General features: G+C 54.0%; 1 protein-coding gene across 4 annotated transcripts in view; it reads left to right on the top strand.

Annotated features, from left to right (window-relative positions):
- Positions 1-23,507, top strand: part of LOC140454559 (MAP/microtubule affinity-regulating kinase 4-like) — a 118,398-nt gene that overhangs the window by 70,800 nt on the left and 24,091 nt on the right. For all 4 annotated transcript variants that reach the window (XM_072549396.1, XM_072549393.1, XM_072549394.1 and 1 more), the window contains 10 exons: positions 275-323; positions 1,561-1,626; positions 5,308-5,378; positions 8,336-8,392; positions 11,657-11,893; positions 12,691-12,810; positions 14,722-14,821; positions 16,102-16,214; positions 18,761-18,920; positions 20,859-21,082. In XM_072549396.1, the coding sequence (XP_072405497.1) occupies positions 275-323; positions 1,561-1,626; positions 5,308-5,378; positions 8,336-8,392; positions 11,657-11,893; positions 12,691-12,810; positions 14,722-14,821; positions 16,102-16,214; positions 18,761-18,920; positions 20,859-21,082 (1,197 nt within the window). The remainder of the gene's footprint in view (positions 1-274; positions 324-1,560; positions 1,627-5,307; positions 5,379-8,335; positions 8,393-11,656; positions 11,894-12,690; positions 12,811-14,721; positions 14,822-16,101; positions 16,215-18,760; positions 18,921-20,858; positions 21,083-23,507) is intronic.

Raw genomic sequence — 23,507 nt, 5'->3', positions numbered from 1 at the left:
TTCCTTTGGCTAGCCATCAGCTTATTGTTGTAGTGATGAGGCCCAATAAGGAGGTGGCATCAACCCCCTCATTCTGATGGAAAGGATGCAAGCAACCAACGTCACCATGGCAACAGAACATTCCAGAAAGCTCAGAGGCATGTGGTGTGTTGAGAGTCTTAGTTGGCACCATCTTCTGGCCAACTTGACTAGTTCCTGCTGTTCTGTTCTCTTCCGTTGTGTTGACTATGTTGTCGCGAACGTTATCATCTCTTTTTGTGCTTCTCTCTTTCAGCTTTTCAGGGAAGTGCGGATAATGAAGTGTTTGAACCACCCGAATATTGGTGAGTGGTCCGTGCAGACGTTTGGGGTTGGGGTTGAGGTGAGGAGGGTTAGAACCTGGTTGAATGGTGTGGGTGAGGCTGAATGGCCTCCTTCTGTTCCTCTGTAACATCCTGGGGATACAGGAAGGAGACAGAACCTGTGGGATGGTTAAGGGGATGGGTAACATGGACGAAGAAGAGAGGAGAGTCCTATTTTTTTAAATTTCCACGTGGGAAAGGCTGGGATTTTACCCACAATCCCTAATTTCCCCATGAACAAAGTGTCTTGCTCGGCCATTTCAGAGACCCGTTGGCTGTGGGTCTGGAGTCACGTGTAGGCCAGAGCAAGTAAGGACGGCAGATTTCCTTTCCTGAAGAAAAAAGATTTTATTTTCAAATATAAAAAAGCAGCAATTGACAATAGGCTTCTCATTCCAGACCTTATGGATTTCAAATTTCACCATCCGCCAGCGTAGGATCTGAACCCAAACCCCAAAAACATTAACCCTGGGGCTCTGCATTGCTTGTATCTTTACTACCACATCACCAATAATTGTTGGTATTTCCTAATTACCTTTGAGAACACTGACAGTAGTTTCCAAGGAGGCAAAACTGGGGAAAGAACAGCCCGTTTCTCACAGGGTTTTTGTAACGATCGGTGATAGTTTGACGGCCGCTAGTTCCAATTGTACATGTTTTCCAATCATCCAGAGGTGCTGGTCAAAAGTGGTGTTGCTGGAAAAGCACCGCAGGTCAGGCAGCATCTGAGGAGCAGGAGCGTCGACGTTTCGGGCAAAAGTCCCTCATCAGGACTTATGAAGGGCTTACGTCTGAAACATGGACTTTCCTGCTCCTTGGACGCTGCCTGACCTGCTGTGCATTTCCAGCACCGCACTTTTCAACTCTGACCTCCAGCATCTGAAGTCTTCACCTTCTCCTGTTCAGAGATGTTACCTCTGGAACAGGTGGGAATTGAACCAGAGGTAGGGACTGTGCCACAAGGGCCCTCCATTCCAGTTTTGATGAACGGTTCTGTCATGGGCCCTGATGGGATTTCAACCTCTTTCCCCGGAGCAGTGCCTTGGGCCTACTAATGCGACGACGTTGCCACGGTTACGCTTCCCATTTCCTGCCAGTCGAGGGGCCCAATGGCCGCAAAACGGGCAAAAAAAATGGGGTTGTGAACGGGAGTGAATCCATCCGGTCCATTGCTTGATAATTGATTTGTATTTTCAAAAAACTGCTTTTCTTTTGGTAGTGAAGTTATTCGAGGTGATAGAGACAGAGAAAACCCTCTACTTGATCATGGAGTATGCAAGCGGAGGTAAGCCATCAGCTGTGTTCGATCTTGCACTTGAGAAGAGGGGCAGATTAAAGAGGAACAAGACGCATCATAACTGGCACAAGGCGGGCGATTAGAGTGTGTGAATCAGGCCTTAGGCAGATACTTTACGGTAAGGCCTTGGGGGAATGTTGCTGAGCAAAGGGACCTTAGAGTGCAGGTTCATAAATCCTTGAAAGTGGAGTCGCAGGTAGACAGGATAGTGAAGAAGGCCGCAAAAATAGAAATCGCTGCAAAAAGCAGGTCTGGCAGCATTCCGTGGAGAGAAATCAAGAGTTAACGTTTCGGGTCCAGGGATGTGTAGTCCGGATGGGTTAGCCACGGGAAATGGCACAGTGGCTCAATCAGGGTGCCATGGTGTCTCAGTGGTTAGCACTGCTGCCTCCCAGCACCAGGGCCCCGGGTTCGATTCCAGCCTCGGGTGACTGTGCAACTCCACACAGACATTCTCCCCGTATCTGCGTGGGTTTCCTCCCACAGTCCAGAGACATGCTGGCTAGGGTGGACTGGCTATGCTGAATTGTCCAGTATCCAGGGATGTGCAGGCGAGGGTTGGTTCATCCTGCGGGAAATATGGGGTTACAGGGACGGGGTGGGATGCTCTCTAGAGGGTTGCTGTGGATTTGATGAGCCGAATGGCCTGCTTCCACACTGTAGGAAGTCTATGATTCATAGAATCCCAACAGTGTGGAAACAGGCCCTTCGGCCCAACAAATCCACACCCAACCCAGCCAGGTCCATTCCCCTACTCTACATTTACCCCTGACTAATGCACCTAATCTACACATCCCTGAAAACTATGGGTAATTTAGCACGGTCAATCCACCTTACCCTGCACACCTTTGGACTGTGGGAGGAAACCCACGCAGACAAAGGGAGAATGTGCAAACTCCACACAGACAGTTGCCCGAGGATGGAATTGAACCCGGGTCCCTGGCGCTATGAGGCAGCAGTGCTAACCACTGAGCCATCGTGTTGTCCATTTGAAGGCCTTGATATTTTAAACCCCTGCCCCTTTCTAGTGGCAGAACCAGCTGGCACTCAAACCCCGTGTCTTCCTCCTGCCCATGGGACATATTACATAGCCCATCCTTGGCTTCGTACTTAATCGAGACGTGATGAGGCTACAGGAGTAGGAGCCTGCAGAGAGAGAGAGAGAGAGAGTGAGATAGTGAGAGAGAGAAAAAATGACAAGAGACGCAGGGATCCATCTTGTTGAGGGGCCAAGTGGGTGGGAGCCCAGAAAAGAAAATGGTGGAGTGGGGGGGAAGAGGGTAAACAGGGTCTGGGACACCACACGTGAATCTCCTCCCTCCCACCCCCACCTCATCGCTGTGTGCCTTCCACCCACTGACTGACTCTCCTAGGCCGCAGCCTGGGATCTGTTGCCATGGAAACAAGGCCCAAAAAAAGACGTGTGGGCTGGATCTGGGTGTTGGATCGGCTGGGGCCTGTCACATCGATTTGACAACGTGATTGAAGCGTTCGGCTCTCAACATTTCATTAGTCAAATAAGAAACTCTCTATTTAGAAGAACTGAGTCACTCAATCAGCAGCCTCCCTTGATATCAGTTCGAGTCAGGCTGCATTTCAACGCATTTTCTAAACCCCCCCCCCTCCACACACCTTGCTGAGTTCTCCTTGGGATACACGAATTGTCGTAGCTGACCCAGTCCGCATTCCACACCCCTTTTTGGTCACATGAGCAGCCGTTGACTATTCATGATCATCAGCCAATGGCTAATTGGCCAATTTACAACCGGCTCAGAAATGGAGATTGGGTTTTAAGCGGGTTTTGAGAAGATTTGTAGCTTACGTTGAGATTCTGGATGTAGGTTTGCTCGCTGAGCTGGAAGGTTCGTTTTCATACGTTTCGTCACCATACTAGGTGACATCTTCGGTGACCTCTGGACAAAGCCGGAGTTGGGTTTTAAGACCCAGTTGCTGGGATGGTGGTTGTGGTGGGGGGGGGTAGGGGTCAGGGGACTCTCGTAAACTACACAACGTGGCTTTCCCACCAACTCCACTATCCATCCCGTACCTCTCGTTCTGACGGGGAGTGGCGGGGGGAGTCTCTGACCCTACTGAGGCCCTAAAGTGGCCAACTAATATGGCTGCCTGGTGCCTCAGGAAGAAGGGCTGATACCCGAAACGTCGATTCTCCTGTTCCTTGGATGCTGCCTGACCTGCTGCGCTTTTCCAGCAACACATTTTCAGCTCTGATCTCCAGCATCTGCAGTCCTCACTTTCTCCATCCTTTAGGGATCCCCCCTGTGATTATTAGAGATGCAAGTGCCCCACAATTCCCATTCCTCCACCTCTCTCCCCACCCTTTATTTATCCACGGAATGTGAGCATCACTGGAAAGGCCTGCAACTTGGCCATTTCAGAGGGCATTGCTGTGGGTCTGGAGTCACGTGTAGGCCACACCAGGGAAGGACAGCAGATTTTCCCTCCCTCTGAAGGACATTAGTGAACCAGATGGGTTTTCACAAGCAATCAATGATGGTTGTCATGGTCATACTAATTGAATGGTCAGGTTTGAATCCATGTGGCCAGGGTATTTTCCTAGGCCTCCAGATTAACAAACCCTTGACATTACTATGATTCCCAACATCTCTCCCAATTTTCGTGGCTTCTCTGTACTTGGGTTTGCCAACACGGACTGACTCCATTCCAAGGGGTTTGACTGGTTACTCGACGGAGAGCTAGCACAAAGCCGATGGGACAAATGGCCATCTCCTGTGGCATTCTGATCCTCCAGTCTCCAACCGTGGTTCCACCTTTGAGTGACAGGCATGTCCAACATTATGGTGTCCTCTGGATCCACACCTTGCTGGTAGAATGCCATGATCTTCGTTCCCTGATTGACCGAGGGCCAGGAGGTGGTGTTTTTCTCTTGCTGGCAATCCCCAGATTTCCTGGCCGTCCTCCCCACCCAAAGTTATCTAGCTCAGGCCAGGGAAGGCAGTTGGCCAATCAGTACGGCTCATTGCCAGTTCAGAGCTCATGTGATCACAAAGGACCCTTGAGAATCCACGGGCTCCTTCCCAGGTGGTCACTGACTCTCATCGAGACAGTGTTGACTGCAACTCCCGGGAGGTTGAATAAAATTGTTTGGAGTCTATTTTGTGGAACATGAAGTGGGTAGATGCAGACTTTCCCCTCGTTAACCAAGTGGCAGACGCGATTTTCCGGTAGTCAACCGAGTGCAAGCTAGGGTTTGCCCGAGTTAACCAAGTGGAGGCCAGAGTCTTCTCATAGTTAACCGAAGAAGGCCAGGATTTTCCAGTAGTTAACAAAGTTGAAACTGGGATTTTGTGGTAGTTAACAGAGTAGAGGCCGGTCTTTTCAAGTAGTTAAACGCATGCAGGATGGAATTTCCTGGTGGATAACCGAGTGAGATCAGGATTTTCCCGGTCGTTAGCCGAGTGCAGGCCGGGATTTCCCGGTCGTTAACCGAGTGCAGGCCTGGATTTCCCGGTAGTTAACCGAGGGCAGGCCGGGATTTCCCGGTAGTTAACCAAGGGCAGGCCGGGATTTCCCGGTAGTTATCAAAGTGCAGGGTGGGATTTCTCAGTCGATATACTGGATGGGCCTGGGAGTCGGAAAGCCAGCCTGGACCATGAGCAGGACATTAACCTCCTGTTTTAATCTCTTCAGGTGAAGTGTTTGACTACCTCGTGTCACATGGGCGGATGAAAGAGAAGGAAGCCAGAGCCAAGTTCCGCCAGGTGCAGCCTGTTCTGTTTTGTTTTGTTTTGTTTTGGACACGTTATTTCTCCATTTTGATATCTGCTTTTTGTTTTTCTGTATTTTTACCACTTCATCCAGAACTCCTTACCTTGTGCTCTTCTCCCTCGACTGCTCACCCCTCATTGTCCACTCTGTCCCCCCACCTTCCTATCCCCTTCTGTCTCTCTTCATATCTTCCTTAAATTCTCTGTTTGCCTTCTCAGCCCATGTTTTGTCTTTTTCACTCTTTTCTGCTCTCCCACTGATTCATCACCTTTTCTTTTCCTCCTACCCCTTTCTCTCTCTCATTCTCTTCTTTCTTTCTCCTTCCCTTTCTTTTGCTCTTTTTCTCACTCTCTCTCATTCAGCTTTTTCTTTGTCCATCTCTCCTTTTACTTTCTTTCGTTCGCTTCTTCCTTTCTTTCCCTCTCTCATATTTAAGTTCCTTTTCTTTCTCTTCTCCAGACTTTTCTCTCCTTTATCTTTCTCTCTCTCTCTCCTTTATCTCTCTCTCCTTTATCTTTCTATCTCTCTCTCCTTTATCTTTCTATCTCTCTCTCATATTCATTTTTCACTCTCTTCTCCATCTTTCTTTCCTTTTTCTTTCTCTCTCTGTCTCTTCCTTTCCCTTTCGCTCTATCACTCAACTCCTTTATCTCTCTCTCTCTCTCACTTTTTCCTTTCTCTTTTATTTTCCCGAGCTTGCGCTGTCTCTCGCACTCTCATTGAGGATTAAAATAAATGAAGGAGTTTGTCTTGCGAGATTTGTGTACATGTTGGCCCTGAATACCCTATGGCTGATGGTCCCGACGGTAGAGGTTAGGGTTGTAACCTAGCAACCTGGGACAGAACCCGACTCATTGTCGCTATTCCTTCCTGCGATGGGGGTGTCACTGGGGCAGGGCCAGCCTTTGTCCCCTAAATCGATGGCTTGCTCCACCCTTTCAGAGGGTAGTCAAGAGTCATTGAGATCTACAGCACATAAAAACACCCTTCAGCCCATCGTGCCTGTGCGGTAATACAACCAACTGACCAACTTCAGTGCCAAATTTTTGAATTAAATTCAGGTTATACAGATTTGTGGTGACTCGGTGGCTCAGTTGTTGGCACTGCTGCCTCAAGGCGCCAGGGACCCGGGTTTGATTCCACCCTCGAGTTTGCACGTTCTCCCCGTGTCTGTCTGGGTTTCCTCCGGGTGCGCCGGTTTCCTCCCACAGTCCAAAGATGTGCAGGTTGGGGTGGATTGGCCATGCTAAATTGCCCACAGTGTCTAGGGATGGGCAGGCTGGGTGGGTTAGCCATGGAAAATGCCAGGTTACAGGCCTGGGGTGGGTCTGGGTGGCATGCTCTTCAGCAGGCAGTTGCGGACTCAATGGGTCAAATGGCTTGCTCCCACGCTATGGGGATTCCAGATTCTAAACCGCCGTGGTGTGACCTGAACCCGTGACCCCCGGCCTGGATTATTGCTCCAGTGAGTAATTACTCTGGTGTTTTCCCAATTTGTCTACCTCAGAATAAAATGAAGTCCTAAATAATCCCAGAGGGCCATGGGGCTGCTGTCTCATTAGAGAGAGAGAGAGACGACGAGTGGGGGTTTAACCTGAGGGTCACCGCGCGTCAGGTGAGGGGAGAGGCTGAGGATGTGGGCGGCCTTTGCGGTACAGGAATTGAAGCCACACTGTTGATTTGATTTATTATTGTCACATGTACCGAGATACAGTGAAAAGTTTTACTTTGGGTGCGGATTGTACCCTACAACGTGCAACACGGTGGCTCAGTGGTTAGCACTGCTGTCTCACAGCACCAGGGACCTGGGTTCGATCTTAACAATATTGGCCTCGCGAGGGCAGGAGCCTGTCAGGGAGGCTTCAAGGTTGGTCTGATATGGCCTAGGGGCTCTTTCGACGGTTGTTTTCATCGGCAACGGCCTGGGACTCCTTGCGGCAGCATTGGTCAGTCATTCCGTGACTCCATATCGTGTTTTCTCCCACATGGGCCCAGGCCAGGACTCCAATGGGGCATCAGGCCTTCGAGCCCAGGGCTGTGAAATGGACTGGGTGGACTTAAATTCTCCTTTATTAAAACTTTTTTAAAAAATTATTAATAGTGTTTACTGAAAATTCTGCAGAAGGTCAATGTGAGGAAATGTGGTTAGCACTGCTGCCTCACAGCGCCAGGGACCCAGGTTCGATTCGCACCTTGGGTGACTGTGTGGAGATTGCACGTTCTCCCCGTGTCTGCGTGGGTTTCCTCCGGGTGCTCCGGTTTCCTCCCACAGTCCAAAGATGTGCAGGTTAGGGTGGATTGGCCGTGCTAAATTGTCCCATAGTGTTAGGTGCATTAGTCAGGGGTAAATATAGGGTAGGGGAATGGGTCTGGGTGGGTTACTCTTCGGAGGGTCGGTGTGGACTTGTTGGGCCGAAGGGCCTGCTTCCATACTGAAGGGAATCTAATCTTAAAAACAAAAGTGCATTACAGTGATGAACAGAGCGAGGAATTCAATATTACTGCTGCAAGAAGGAGCATGGAGAGAGGTCCACCTTAGATTAGAGAGAGGTCCACCTTAGATTAGAGAGAGGTCCACCTTAGATTAGAGAGAGGTCCACCTTAGATTAGAGAGAGGTCCACCTGAGATTAGAGAGATCCGTTCAGCAGTTTAAGTCAGCAGGAAAGTAGCTCTTCCTGAACCAGTTGGTTTGTGTGTTTAAGCTTCTGCCGAAAGGAAGAGGTTTTGGCAGAGGTGATAACCGGGGCGGGTATCACCAACCCGTCGTCCAACCAACTGAGCTAACTGAGAGTCCCCTCCCACCGATGAAGCAACTTCTGGACAAACTGGGGAATGGAATTCTAAGATTTGGACACAAGAGGGCTTCCAGTTTTGGAGTGAGGGTCTTTTTGTTGACGAGGGGTTTGTTCAGCGGGATATGGAATGATCACTGTGTAACTTTTCTTTCAGATTGTCTCTGCTGTACAGTACTGTCACCAGAGGAACATTGTCCACCGGGATCTGAAGGTGGGTCTCCATTCCCCAGTCCAACATCACCGCGTTTCATGTATGGTCTCAATGGGCGATGGGTGCTCCTTAATATCTCTCCCTTCCCCGGGGGCTCACAGCTTGGCCTCAGAACATACCAAAGTTTTGATTTGATTTGATTTATTGCAGTCACATGTACCTAAGTACAGTGAAAAGCTTTGTTCTGTGGGCAGGACAGGCAGATCATAAGATGCTTAGAGCAAGGTGTACAAATTATACTCTACAGCAGGTATACAAGAACGAGATCAATGTTAGATTTGAGAGGTACGTTATAAGTCTGATAATAGCAGGGAAGAAGCTGTTCCTGAATCTGCTGGTACATGTGTTTGAGGTTTTATATCTCCTTCCCAATGGAAGAGGGTGGAAGGGATTCTAACCGGGGTGGGAGGGCTCTCTGATGATGTTGGCTGCTTTCCCGAGTCAGTGGGTGGGAGGCTGGTGATGGACTGGGCTGTGTTCACGTCTCTCTGTAGTTTTCTTACTGTCCTGGGCAGAGCAGTTGCCAAACCAGACCGTGATGCATCCCGATAGGATGCTTTCTCTGGTGTAAAAGTGGGTGAGTGTCCGTGTGGACCCGCTGAATTTCCGTAGCCTCCTGAGGAAGAGGGGTGTTGCTATGCCTCCTTCACCGTCCCATCTACACAGGAGAATCAGGGCAGATTGTTTTACATCCAATTAAATATTTCAGAGGTGTAGCCGCTGGTGTGGTGTCAAAAGTGCGGCAGCCATTTTACTCCCTGTCTCTTTTTCTCTCACTCTCACTGTGTCTGTCTCTCCCTCTCCCTCTCTCCCCAACTCTTCCTACCCCCTCTCTTTTACCCCTCCCTCTTCCCCCCTCCATCTTCCCCCCCTCCCTCTTCCCCCCCCTCCCTCTTCCCCCCCCTCCCTCTTCCCCCCCCTCCCTCTTCCCCCCCTCCCTCTTCCCCCCTCCCTCCCTCTTCCCCCCTCCCTCCCTCTTCCCCCCCTCCCTCTTCCCCCCCTCCCTCTTCCCCCCTCCCTCTTCCCCCCTCCCTCTTCCACCCCCCTTCCCTCTCCCTCGCCCCTCTTCTCCCCTCCCTCTTCTCCCCTCCCTCTTCTCCCCTCCCTCTTCTCCCCTCCCTCTTCTCCCCTCCCTCTTCCCCCCTCCCTCCCCCCTCCCTTTTCCCCCTCCCTTTTCCCCCTCCCTTTTCCCCCTCCCTCTTCCCCCCTCCCTCTTCCCCCCTCCCTCTTCCCCCCTCCCTCTTCCCCCCTCCCTCTTCCCCCTCCCTCTTCCCCCTCCCTCTTCCCCCCCTTCCCTCTTCTCCCCTCCCTCTTCTCCCCTCCCTCTTCTCCCCTCCCTCTTCTCCCCTCCCTCTTCCCCCTCCCTCTTCCCCCCTCCCTCTTCCCCCCCTTCCCTCTTCTCCCTTCCCTCTTCTCCCTTCCCTCTTCTCCCCTCCCTCTTCTCCCCTCCCTCTTCTCCCCTCCCTCTTCTCCCCTCCCTCTTCTCCCCTCCCTCTTCTCCCCTCCCTCTTCTCCCCTCCCTCTTCTCCCCTCCCTCTTCTCCCCTCCCTCTTCCCCCCTCCCTCTTCCCCCCTCCCTCTTTCCCCCTCCCTTTTCCCCCTCCCTCTTTCCCCCTCCCTCTTCTCCCCTCCCTCTTCCACCCCCCTTCCCTCTCCCTCGCCCCTCTTCTCCCCTCCCTCTTCTCCCCTCCCTCTTCTCCCCTCCCTCTTCTCCCCTCCCTCTTCTCCCCTCCCTCTTCCCCCCTCCCTCCCCCCTCCCTTTTCCCCCTCCCTTTTCCCCCTCCCTTTTCCCCCTCCCTCTTCCCCCCTCCCTCTTCCCCCCTCCCTCTTCCTCCCTCCCTCTTCCCCCCTCCCTCTTCCCCCCTCCCTCTTCCCCCCTCCCTCTTCCCCCTCCCTCTTCCCCCTCCCTCTTCCCCCCCTTCCCTCTTCTCCCCTCCCTCTTCTCCCCTCCCTCTTCTCCCCTCCCTCTTCTCCCCTCCCTCTTCCCCCTCCCTCTTCCCCCCTCCCTCTTCCCCCCCTTCCCTCTTCTCCCTTCCCTCTTCTCCCTTCCCTCTTCTCCCCTCCCTCTTCTCCCCTCCCTCTTCTCCCCTCCCTCTTCTCCCCTCCCTCTTCTCCCCTCCCTCTTCTCCCCTCCCTCTTCCCCCCTCCCTCTTCCCCCCTCCCTCTTCCCCCCTCCCTCTTTCCCCCTCCCTTTTCCCCCTCCCTCTTTCCCCCTCCCTTTTCCCCCTCCCTTTTCCCCCTCCCTTTTCCCCCTCCCTCTTCCCCCTCCCTCTTCCCCCTCCCTCTTCCCCCTCCCTCTTCCCCCTCCCTCTTCCCCCTCCCTCTTCCCCCTCCCTATTCCCCCCTCCCTATTCCCCCCTCCCTATTCCCCCCTCCCTATTCCCCCCTCCCTATTCCCCCCTCCCTATTTCCCCCTCCCCATTCCCCCCTCCCTTTCCCTCCCCTCCCTATTCCCCCCATCCCCCCCATCCCCCCCATCCCCCCCATCCTCCCCCTATCCTCCCCCCATCCCCCCCCCATCCCCCCCCATCCCCCCCCCATCCCCCCCCCATCCCCCCCCCATCCTCCCCCCCCATCCTCCCCCCCCATCCTCCCCCCCCATCCTCCCCCCCCATCCTCCCCCCCCATCCTCCCCCCCCATCCTCCCCCCCCATCCTCCCCCCCCATCCTCCCCCCCCATCCTCCTCCCCCATCCTCCCCCCCCATCCCCCCTCCCTTTTCCACCCTCCCTTTTCCACCCTCACTCTTCCCCCCCCGACTCCCCCCTCCCTCTTCCCCTCCCCCGCTCCTCCCCCGCTCCTCCCCCGCTCCCTCTCCCTCACTCCCCTCTCCCCCTCCCCCCCCGCTCCCCCTCCCCCCCGCTCCCTCTCCCCCCCCCGCTCCCTCTCCCCCCCCCTCTCTCTTCCCCCCCGTCCCACTCCCTCTCCCCTCTCCCCTCTCCCCTCTCCCCTCTCCCCTCTCCCCACTCCCCCTCCCCACTCCCCCTCCCCACTCCCCCTCCCCACTCCCCCTCCCCACTCCCCCCCTCCCCCACCATCTCCCCTGAATTCCCTCTACCCCCTCCCTCCCTCTCCCCCTCTCTCTCTCTCTCCCCCTCTCTCTCTCTCTCCCCCTCTCTCTCTCTCTCTCCCCCTCTCTCTCTCTCTCTCCCCCTCCCTCTTTCCCCTCCCTCTCCTCACTCCCCACTCTCCCCCCCCCCCCCCCCCCTGCTGTTTCCCCCTCTCCCCCTCCCCTCCTTGTCTCCCTCTCCTGCCCTCTCCTCCAGGCAGAGAACCTCCTGTTGGATGGTGACTGTAATATTAAAATCGCTGACTTTGGCTTCAGTAATGAGTTCACGTTTGGGAACAAGTTGGACACGTTCTGTGGGAGCCCCCCGTACGCTGCCCCAGAGCTCTTCCAGGGCAAGAAATACGACGGGCCCGAGGTGGACATCTGGAGCCTGGGGGTCATCCTGTACACACTGGTCAGCGGCTCGCTGCCCTTCGACGGCCAGAACCTCAAGGTGAGGCAGCTGGGACCCCGTCCCCAACCCCCTCCCACCATCACCCCCTCCTCAACCCTCTCCCCACCTCTCCACCATCACCCCCCTCTCCCATTCCCCCATCACCATCACCCCCTATTCACCCCCTCCCCATCCTCTCCGCAAACACCCTGTCACCCTGTACCCACCACCTCCAACCCCACCCACCCGCCCAACCCACCACCACAACCCCCTGCCCCAACTCCCCCCACAACCACCCTGTAACCCCCTCCCCATACTCTTCCACTGCTACTTCCCCCAACCCCCCCCTATCCACACACAGACCCTCCCCAATCCCTCCCGCTACCCCCACCCCCCCAGGGGGAGGCGATGGTCTCGTGGTAGCATTGTTAATGTGGAGAACCCAGTGATGATCTGGAGATCCGGGACCTTCTGCCCCAATCCCCTCCTGCCCCACCCCCTCCTCGATCTCTGCACCCCCCTGAACTCCAACCTCCTGTGTATCCCCTGACTTTACTCATTCTGTCATTGGAGGCTCTGGAACACACTCAATCCCCTCCCTCTCCCTCAATCCCCTCACCTCCCCCTCTCCCTCAACCCTCTTCCCGAAGCCCCTCCCCCTCTCCCCAAAATCCCTCCACTTCCCCCTCCACCTCCCATCTCCCTAAAAAAAAATGCTCCTTGTAAACTCTTCGGTCCCCGGTCGTTCCCGTTGGCGAGAGGCTACCAGTCGTACTGTGTTCTGTCATGTACCTGTCCATTGCCCTGGCGATGGCTCCTTCTTTAAAGGTTTGTGACAAATGTGGTTGTCTCTGCAGGAGCTGAGGGAGAGAGTGTTGAGGGGGAAATATCGAGTGCCCTTCTACATGTCCACGGACTGTGAAAACATCCTGAAACGCTTCCTTGTCCTCAACCCAGCCAAGAGAGGAACCCTGGAGGTAAGCTCGCTTTAATCCTTGAAGAACTCTGTGCACTGTTTCTCTCATTCACTTGTAGGATGTGGGCATCACGGGCTGGGCCCAGCATTTAATGCCCCGTCCCTAGTTGCCCCTTGAGAAGGTGGGGTGAGCTGCCTTCTTGACCCGCTGCAGTCCGTGTGCTGTGGGTTGACCCACAATGCCCTGAGGGGGGGAATTCCAGGATTCTGACCCAGCGACAATGAAGGAACAGTGATATATTTCCAAGTCAGGATGGTGAGTGGAGGGGAACTTGCAGGGGGTGGGGTTCCCATGTATCTGCCGCCCCTTGTCCTTCGAGATGGAAGTGGCTGTGGGTTTGGAAGGTGCTGCCTGAGGATCTTTGGTGAGTTGTTGCAGTGCGTCTTGTAGATGGTACACACTGCTGCTACTGAGCGTCGGGGGTGGATGGGCTATTATATCAGGGAAGCAGTGGGGTAGTTGTCACTTGGCTAACGATCCAGAATATTCCTGGATTCACAACCCACCCAGAGCTGCTGATGGAATTTAAATTCTGAAAACAACTCTGGATTTGAAAACTAGTCTTGGTTACGATGGTAATTGTTGTAAAACCCCATCTCATAGGGAAAGAAATCTGCCAACCTTACCAGTGTGGCCTGTATGGGACTCTAGCAATAGGGCTGTCCTCTAAAATGGCCTGAGCAAGTCCCTCGTTTCAAGGGGCAACTAGGGACGGGTAATGAATGCTGGCCGTGCCCAGTGATCCCCCCAACTTTAGGCGCGATGACTAATCGCTTACTGTCCAGTCTCTCCATCGTTCTTCTCCCTCCGTCTCTCCGGCTCCACAACCCTCCAAGTGTCTGCCAATGCACCCCCCCCAACCCCCCCACTGTCTCGGGTTTTGATGACTTCACCAAGTACCGGGGCTCCAGGCCCTTGAATTCCGTCCCTGTTCCCTCTCTGCCTACCCTCCTTCACGTCACCCATTGTAACTCAAACAACAGAGTGTCTCTTTACGGGTCTGTGTGGGGTCAACCCACTCGGGAGGCTTGTTGGCGTTTGCTGCGTTAAAGGCGCTACACCAATGCAATTTATTTTCGGCCGGAAGGTTAGATCGTAGAATCCCTACAATGTGGAAACAGGCCCTTCGGCCCAACAAGTCCACACCGACCCTCCAAAGAGTATCTCAAAGAGCAAACAAAACAAAGAAAATTTACAGCCCAGGATCAGGCCCTTCGGCCCTCCAAGCCTGTGCCGATCCAAACCCACTGTCTAAATCTGTCACCCAATCCCTAAGCATCTGTATCCCTCTGCTCCCCACCTACTCTGCATCTGTCCAGACGCATCTTAAATGAATCTACTGTGCCTGCCTCTACTAGCAACACATTCCAGGCAGCTACCACCCTCTGCATAAATCTCACTCAATCCCATTTCCCTTCCCTATTACTCTACATTTACCCCTAACTCAAACATCCTGAACACGAAGGCCAATTCACCCTAACCTGCACATCTTTGGATTGTGGGAGGAAACCAGAGCACCCGGAGCAAACCACCCCCTGCACGTTCCCCTCCACTCCCCATCCTGACTTGGAAATGTATCGCCGTTCCTTCAGTGTCACTGGGTCAAGATCCTGGAATTCCCTCCCTCAGGGCGTAGTCGGGGTGGGAGGCTGACAGTGAGTATCACCGCCATCTTCTCAAGGGGGCAATTAGGGACAGGCAACAAATCTGGCCACGCAGACACCGGGGGGGAGAATGTGCAAACTCCACACAGAGAGTCACCCGAGGCTGGAATTGAACCTGGGTCCCTGGCGCCGTGAGGCAGCAGCGCCAACCATGCCAACCCCACCAAGTGGGTTGACCGTGGCTCCGCTGCTGCATGCTGGGTCAATGTCGATGAGGTCAATGTTGACTTGCTGTCTCTCTCCACAGCAAATCATGAAGGACAAGTGGATAAACGTCGGGTGTGATGGTGAGGAACTCCGACCGTACGTGGAGCCAGAGCAGGACCTGGGCGACAACAAACGCATAGGTGAGGACGAGGCCCCTGTGCCGTGTTGGCCATCTCTCCCACTCCCGTGGTTAAACTCTTCGATTCTGTGCTTACCCCGACCTGGTGGCAAAGGCCGCCAATCCTGTCTGGAGTGGAAAGGAAGGAGCTCTCCTCCAACGGGAGCAGAGGATCCCCTCAGGTGGGCACGAGGGTGCCAATGGGTGCTTGAGGTAGCAATCAACAATGGGCAAACCCGTCCTTAACGCCACGGTTCCTGTGTACGATTCCTGGGGATTTGGACTTGGCTGGCCAGATTTGTTGCCTGTCCCTAACTGCCCTTTGAGAAGATGGCGGTGATACTCACTGTCAGCCTCCCACCCCGACTACGCCCTGAGGGAGGGAATTCCAGGATCTTGACCCAGCGACACTGAAGGAACGGCGATACATTTCCAAATCGGGGTGGGGAGTGGAGGGGAACGTGCAGGGGGTGGTGTTCCCCATGTATCTGCTGCCCCTTGTCCTTCTAGATGGAAGTGGCTGTGGTTTAGGGGAAGGAATTCCAGAGCTTGGGACTCAGGCAGCTGAAGGGGCCACCTCCAGTGGTGGACCCATTGGGATTGGCGGTTGGTCGAGAGGCCACAGTTGGAGGAGCAGAGAGATCTAGGAGGAGGGACCTTGGGGTGCAAGTCCACGGTTCCCTGAAAGTAGCAATACGAGTGGATGAGGCGAAAAAGAAGGTGTACTTCATGCCTACGTTCACCGGTCGGGGCATTGGGTATAATTTTGACAAGCCGTGTTGCGGCGGCCATTGAGTCCTGACGTGGGACTCAAACCTGAAACCTCCATCTCCAGAGGCAGGAACACTACCCACTGCACCACAAGAGCTCCACTGAGGCCAGTCGATTGGACATATTGAAGAATGCAGCTGGACACAGACGTGAGAGGAAACAGGAACGGAATAGGGCGAGGAGGAAGCGGGAATGGAGCTCGCCCAGGGATGGCCCGAACGGCCTGAGTTCTGCCCTGTAGATTCGACGTGAAAGTTTGGGATCAATGCCTGAGGGAGTGTCTCCTTACAGATCCTGCTGAATAATACCAGCAATAGGAGACAGGCCTGCGGCCTAGAACCAGAGGCGTGTTGTGTTTTGATTGGTTGGCGAAGGTAGGGGCACGTGGATTAGCGACAGGAGAGTGGAGCGGGGTGTGAGGTCATTGATGAAAGCTCCTGGGACGTGCTGAGGCAGGGTTGGGTACTGGAGGGGTCCCACGGAGTCTCGGGCACTCGCTGACTTTCTGACTGTCCCGTTTGCTCCCTGTAGAAGTGATGATCGGAATGGGATACACGAGGGAGGAGATTAAAGAAGCCCTGAGCAGGCACATGTACAACGAAGTCACTGGCACCTACCTCCTGTTGGGCAGGAACAAAAGCGAGGTAAGGACGAGACCTTCTGGGGCTGGGTGTGGGACGGGGGATGTAACCACGCCGTGGCGGGGGAGGGTGGGGCTGTTAGTCATATTCTCGTGCTCTGGCGGGGGTTTCATTCCCACTTTGACGAGCGTTGGTTTTGGGGGCCAGGTTGCAAGCGCGGTAACCGTAAATCGACATGGCACGAAGAATGAGGTGGACATCAGCGAATATGCGGTCAGCGTTTCATCTTGGGGTCATGGACTAGGCCAGACCCTCCTTTTTCCCCCCCCCCCCCCCCAATATATTTTAAGAAGGCAGCCCCAGACCCTAGCTTTAGTTTAAAAGCAAATGTGGAGTTCTGTGTCCCTGAGGCGATGCAACTGGTGAAACTCTTGGGCTAAACACAGTTTATTAACAACTGTGTCAAAAATACAGCCAAGGGCAGAGGAATGTGTAGAGTCGTAGAGATGTACAGCATGGAAACAGACCCTTCGGTCCAACCCTGGATTAGTGGTGCTGGAAGAGCACAGCAGTTCAGGCAGCATCCAACGAGAAGCGAAATCGACGTTTCGGGCAAAGGGCTTTTGCCAAAACGTCGATTTCGCTGCTCATTGGATGCTGCCTGAACTGCTGTGCTCTTCCGGCACCAGTAATCCAGTATTGGGTTTCCAGCATCTGCAGTCATTGTTTTTACCTTCGGTCCAACCCGTCCACCAACCAGATATCCCAACCCAATCTAGTCCCACCTACCAGCACCCGGCCCATATCCCTCCAAACCCTTCCTGTTCATATACCCATCCAGATGCCTCTTAAGTGTTGCAATTGTACCAGCCCTCCACCACATCCTCTGGCAGCTCATTCCATACACATACCACCTTCTGTGTGAAAAAGTTACCCCTTAGGTCTCTTTTATATCTTTCCCCTCTCACCCTAAACCTCTAGTTCTGGACTCCCCCACCCAGGGAAAAGACTTTGTCTATTTACCCGATCCATGCCCCATAATTTTGTAAACCTCTATAAGGTCACCCCTCAGCCTCCGACACTCCAGGGAAAACAGCCCCAGCCTGTTCAGCCTCTCCCTATAGCTCAAATTCTCTAACCCTGGCAACATCCTTGTAAATCTTTTATGAACCCCTTCAAGTTTCAATTGGAATAACGTTATTGAAAACTTAATAGTCACTGTCCCTATACGGTAACACCCCATAAACAACATCCCTGGGCAAAAAGGCACATTCAGACATGTACAGTTCTCCAGGACAGGAGGGAAAAGGATGGCAAGAGAAAATCCAGGGAGAGTAGCAGCCAGGAGATGTTCACTAGAGCTCCCAACCCTGTTGGGATCCCAGCAGCTTCTGATGCCACTCAGAAATCCTGGTCTGTGAGAGCTGACCACACCCATTCAGGTGGTTCTCCAAAATCCCAAGGTATCCCGAGCTGTTCACGAGACCCCAGACAGCTCTGTGCCTCTGCCTTAAAACCTCACTTCGGGGGAAAAAAACACCAGGACAAAATAACCTCTGAAAAGCTACAACGTTGTCACATACGCAGCCTAGACGCCACGGTGGCTCAGTGGCTAGCACTGCTGCCTCACAGCACCAGGGTCCCAGGTTCGATCCCAGCCTCAGCCGTCTGTCTGTGTGGAGTTTGCACGTTCTCCCCGGGTTTGTGTGGGTTTGCTCCAGTTTCCTCCCACCAGTCCAAAGATGTGCAGGTTAGGGTGAATTGGCCGTGCTAAATTGCCCCATAGTGTTAGGTGCATTAGTCAGAGGCAAATGGGTCTGGGTGGGTTACTCTTCGGAGGGTCGGTGCGGACTGGTCGGGCTGAAGAGTCTGTTTCCACACTGTAGGGAATCTAATCTAATCAAGCCCTTCGAGTACAAAGTTTTGCTAAGACTGAAAAGGAGAGAAATACTTAAAGTCCATTCCGCTTCCCCCCCCACTCCAAGGCTAACCAGGAATGGGCAATAGATGTTGCCCTAGCTAGTGACACCCATGTACCATCAGTGAATTGTTTGATCTAAAGAAAGTGACCTGATTACATTTGGTCTCGTCCGAATGTAATGGCTGGGTCATTATTGGGAGATCCATTGAGATGTCCCTTCTTGAAAGTTATTTACCCAGTGACTGAACTCTGTGGGTCCAGGGTCACAGGTCAGCTGAACCAGGGTTCCAAAAAAACAATTGACCCTCTCCCTCGTGACTCAGCTAGATATTTCCCCAATCATCTGGAAGCTTCCCTCTTGCAAGCCACGACTTGGCCAGATCTTTCTGATACTGATTAATCGATGAAACCACAGGGCGCACTTTGACCTCTGGCCTTTCCAGTTCGGTTCCCTAAGCAACCATAAGGCCCCATTCCTCTTCTGAGTTAATGGCGACCCTCTGGGGATTGTATTTGGAACGTGATGGCTGGAGGCAGCCCAGGCAGGGAGACGTTTTGAGGTGAATTCCTTCCCCCTCACCCAGACTGGTTGTTGTGGGAGAAGGATCCAAAATGGCCGCCCACCAACAGGCACCTCAGGCTGGGTTTCCATTGTCGTTCTGCCATCTTCCCCCCCCACCTCTTCCAGATGGACAGCACCGACTCACATTCGGGCAGCAGCCTCTCGCTGGCCAAGGTGCGGCCGAGCAACGAGCTAAACACCAGCACCGTGAGCCAGAGCTCGACGCATAGCAGGAGCCAACGCAGCTCATCCACCTACCACCGGCAGCGCCGCCACAGTGACTTCAGTGAGTACCATGCGGTTTCAGTGGGTATGGCCCGGTTTTAGTAGGTACGGCCTGGTTTTGGTAGGTACGACCCGGTTTCCATGGGAACGGCCCAGTTTCAGTGGGTACCACTCGATTGCTCGCAGTACACCTGTCTAGCAATGGATGGAGGGAGGTGAGGTGTGGAAGGCCCTATTCCCCTTAATACAAAACACTTCATTAATTTTCATTCAGATAGTGCCTTTAATGTACATAATTCTTTGAACAGTAAAGGGATGAAGGGTTGTGGTGAGAGGGCGAGTAAGTGGAGCTGGTCCCTGATAAAGATCAGCCATGATCTTATTGAATGGGGGAACAGGCACGAGGGGCTGGATGGCCTACTCCTGCTCCTAGTTCTTATGCCCAGGGAGATCCCAAGGGCCCTTCCCACCTCTCACTGGGAGGGCAGTGGACCCGATTGGGGTGAAGGGTGGTAGGCTATTTGACCCGTTGCCATGGGAAACGGAATGGGATCTCAGGTGGAGGCAGTGCAGGAGGATCACTGTTCGCGAGGTGAGGGGAAAGAGCTGCATTTTTATAGCACCTCTCGAGGGGGCCTCGACGCCCTTTTCCGACCAATGAGAGTTCGCTGCTCTCTCAGCGTTCCCTCTTCTCTGCCCAAGTGGCCAATTGGCGCACAGTAAGTTCCTCGTGAGAAGGTATCAATGAGCGGACCGTCCGTGTTTATTGTCGGAAGAATGAATTGGTTGGCCCAGGGATGACTCGCTCACTCCAGGGGCAAGGGAGAGGGGCATGGGGCCACTGGCTCTGGGGTTTGACATCTGTGTCTTGATCTGCTGACTGTGCGGCACGCCCCCAGTACCGCACTGCAAGGTGTCATCTGCATCTTTCTTGACATATTCAAGTTCCTGTGTGTGATTTGTATGAGTCAGGAGTGTGATGGAATACTCCCCACTTGCCCCTGGATGGGGGCAGCTCCAACAAAACTCAAGACGCTCGACACCATCCAGGACAAAGCAGCCCCCGCTTGATTGGCACCACACCCACAAACATTCATTCCCTCCATCCTCAGTAGCAGCAGTGTGTACCATCTACAAGACGCACTGCAGCAACTCACCAAAGATCCTCAGGCAGCACCTTCCAAACCCACAGCCACTTCCATCTAGAAGGACAAGGGGCAGCAGATACATGGGAACCCCACCCCCTGCAAGTTCCCCTCCACTCACCATCCTGACTTGGAAATATATCGCCGATCCTTCAGTGTCGCTGGATCAGAATCTGGGAATTCCCTCCCTCAGGGCATTGTGGGTCATCCCACAGCACACGGACTGCAGTGGCTCAAGAAGGCAGCTCACCCCCACCTTCACAAGAGGGGCAACTAGGGATGTGCAATAAACTCTGGGCCTAGCCAGTGACACCCACGAGTCCCATGAGTGAAAAAAATAAACTCCTTCCTGAACCAAGACCTGGTCGATGCTAAGACTTATCCCCACACCCCCCAGTCTCGTGCTGAACCCAGGCTGGGGGGCTTTATTGGTGGGGATCCAAGTTACACAGCCCTGGGGGCTGGTTTCGGGGAGTGGGGGGGTCCCTGTTACCCAGCGTTGGGGCTGGTTTCGGGGAGTGGGGGGGGTCCCTGTTAACCAGCGTTGGGGCTAGTTTCAGGGAGTGGGGGGGGTCCCTGTTACCCAGCGTTGGGGACTGGTTTCGGGGAGTGGGGGGGTCCCTGTTACCCAGCGTTGGGGCTGGTTTCGGGGAGTGGGGGGGTCCCTGTTACCCAGCGTTGGGGACTGGTTTCGGGGAGTGGGGGGGGTCCCTGTTACCCAGCATTGGGGAATGGGTGTAGGGTTGAAGGGGGGTGGTATCTGGCTGGGACATAGGGGTCCCAGTGGTAATGGCTAACAGGAACATGGCGATTGTTTGTTTCCCCCCTTCTCCCCCCCCCCCCCCCCCCCCCAGGTGGACCGGCCGCCCTCCCCTCTCACACCAAGCGGAGTCAGACGAGTGCGGCCGCAGCAGCGGCGGTGGTGGACGGTGAGCTGAAGGAGGAGCGCACTCCATCCCGGAAAGGAGCGTCCAGCGGCCGGGCTGGTGTCCCTCCGTCCAGCCCCATGGTCAGCAACGCCAGCAACCCCAACAAGGCCGAGATCCCGGACCGCAGGAAGGTGACCGGCCCCGCCAACGTGAGCAGCTCTCGCGCACCGGCTTGGGGGGGTGGAACGGGGGAGGGGGGAGAGAAAGGGAGGGCCCACAGTGTGGGGTGGGAGTGGATGGGGGAGGGGAGGGGGACGGAAAGAGAGGGACCTCAATCGGGCTGGGGGAGGGAAGGGGGAGGATAAGGGAGGGGCCACAGTGTGGGGAGGAGGGGAGGGAGAGCGATGGGGAGGGGTCACAGTTGGGGAGGGGAAAGGGAAAGGGAGGGCCCACGAGATCATCCCGTTTCCCTCCCTCCTCAATCGAAGCAAAACACTCCGAGACACAGTTCAGTTTTACCTCCATCTGTATTCCGGGCCCTGGAGGGAGAGAGAACGATCGCCCATGTGCACAGGGACAGAAGTTCACGGTGGTCTCTCTCAAACAGTAACCTCCAAATGAACCATACAGTCATTTCACAGGGAGGAGCATCCAAACAAGGCAACATACACGTTGATTGGGTGACTCTTATAATCAGCAAGTGTCAATAGCAAAGATTAAGCCACCCGCTGTAATTGGCTTCACATAATTAATCCTTTACACCTTGTTAAACTGACCTTACATACTGAATGCTTCTAATATTGTTAAATGGCTCCATATAATGACTGCTTTTCCACCTTGTTAACCCAATTACCCTTGCCTCCAGTACCCCATTGATAACTGTATGTTCTTATCTGATCTGAGTCATGCTTAGCTGAACCTCTTACTTCACAAAACTGAGAATTTAACTCTTTCCCACTGCTCATACCCTAAACACATTCTCAATGCAGGGATGTGGGAGAGAATAGGGGTTGAGGCTAGGGGAAAAAATGGGGGAGTGGAGGAGGAGGGGGGGAGAGAAAGGGAGGGGCCACAGGGAGTGGTGAGAGAGGATGGGGGGAATGGGAGAGCATGGGGAGCCAGGGGGGTGGGGGGAGACAAGGTGGGCAAGGGACTGGTTGAAGATTGGGTGAGGGTCTATGGTGGATGGGAGAATGAGAGGAAAGGGGGAGATGGGGTGGAAACAGAGTGAGGGGCCACAGTAGATGGGAGAGGATGGGGGAGAGAGTGGGTGAGGGGCCAGGGGTGGGGGGGGATTGGAGGAGAGAGTGGGTGAGGGGCCGGTGGGAGAGGATGGGGGAGAGGGGTGGGGAAATGGAGAGAGTGTGTGAGGAAGAGGAGGGAGAGAGGGATGGAAAAAGGCAGGGGAGGCAGAGTGGCGGGTAGGAAGCAAAGGCCAGAGAGAGATTGGGGGGAGAGGGGGGGTGGGTGTGAGTGCGAGTGCGAGGCAATGGAGGGGGGAGCGAGTGGAGGAGAGAGAGGGGGAGGTCAGGAGTGAAAAATGGAGGGAGAAGCCGGGTATCTGCCAGCCGGTTAAACATGGTGATGTGTGAGGGAACAACTACAGTCAGTTCCAGAGAGGAGTCAGACCAGACCCGAAACACTAACCCTGTTCCTCTCTATCTCTGTGCTGAGGCTGTCAGACCTGCTGAGTTTCTCCAGCATTCTCGGTGTTTGTTTCAGATATCCAGCATGTGCGCAATTTTGCTTTAAGCCCCACATCATTGATACCTTCAGCTCAGCAATGAAAGGAAATCACTCCCTCTTCCTTTTCACATTGATCCTGTGTGCATGTCTCTGTGTGCGTCAGTGTGTGTGCGTGCACTTGTTTCCCTGTGTCTATGTGCATCGTCTGTGTGAGTGTGTGTCTGTGTGAGTGTGTGTGTGTGTGTGTGTGTGTGTGTGCGTGCACTTGTTTCCCTGTGTCTATGTGCATCGTCTGTGTGAGTGTGTGTCTGTGTGTGCACATGTGTCTCTGCGTGTATGTGTGTAAGACAGTTTCAAACTTGATATCACCTTCTGCCTGACTTCATTTTGCTGGAAGTTCAGTTCTCAATTGTTCCCTCACCCTGAACTCCTTGAGCAGCATAAGACATAGGAGTAGGCCATTCGGCCCATTGTATCTGCTGCACCATTCAGTGAGATCTGATCATCCTCACTTTTCCCTCGACTCCCTTACTGATTAAAAATCTACCTCAACCCCGAATAGACGTTAACGACATACCGTCGCCAGGCCTTGGCAGCGAAGGATTCCAGAGACTGGCTGCCCCCTTGGAGGAGAAATCACTTCTGATCTCTGCCGTCAGCCCAGCCCTCAGAGCCCTCTGTGTTAACGGCATCCTCAGATTTGTTACCCTGTAGTTCCTCTTCATCTACCCAACAAGGGGGCGGAAGGAGGTCATTTGGCCCCCTTTGGTAGGATCATGGCTGCTTGGCATGTGGCCACAGTTACTGTCTGTTCTCCTTAATGTCATGGGCATGGACTTTGATAGAGCTGGAGCTGACCAATGTGATACTGGGGGCAACAGACAGGTAGATGGGGCGGTTAAAAAAGACATTTGGCACACTCTCCTTCATTGCTCAGACCTTTGAGTA

Source organism: Chiloscyllium punctatum, chromosome 29 (genome assembly GCF_047496795.1).
Source record: "Chiloscyllium punctatum isolate Juve2018m chromosome 29, sChiPun1.3, whole genome shotgun sequence".
Lineage (NCBI taxonomy): Eukaryota > Metazoa > Chordata > Chondrichthyes > Orectolobiformes > Hemiscylliidae > Chiloscyllium > Chiloscyllium punctatum.
Note: the sequence above shows the minus strand (reverse complement) of the source record. Positions and strands in the feature narration are given on the sequence as shown.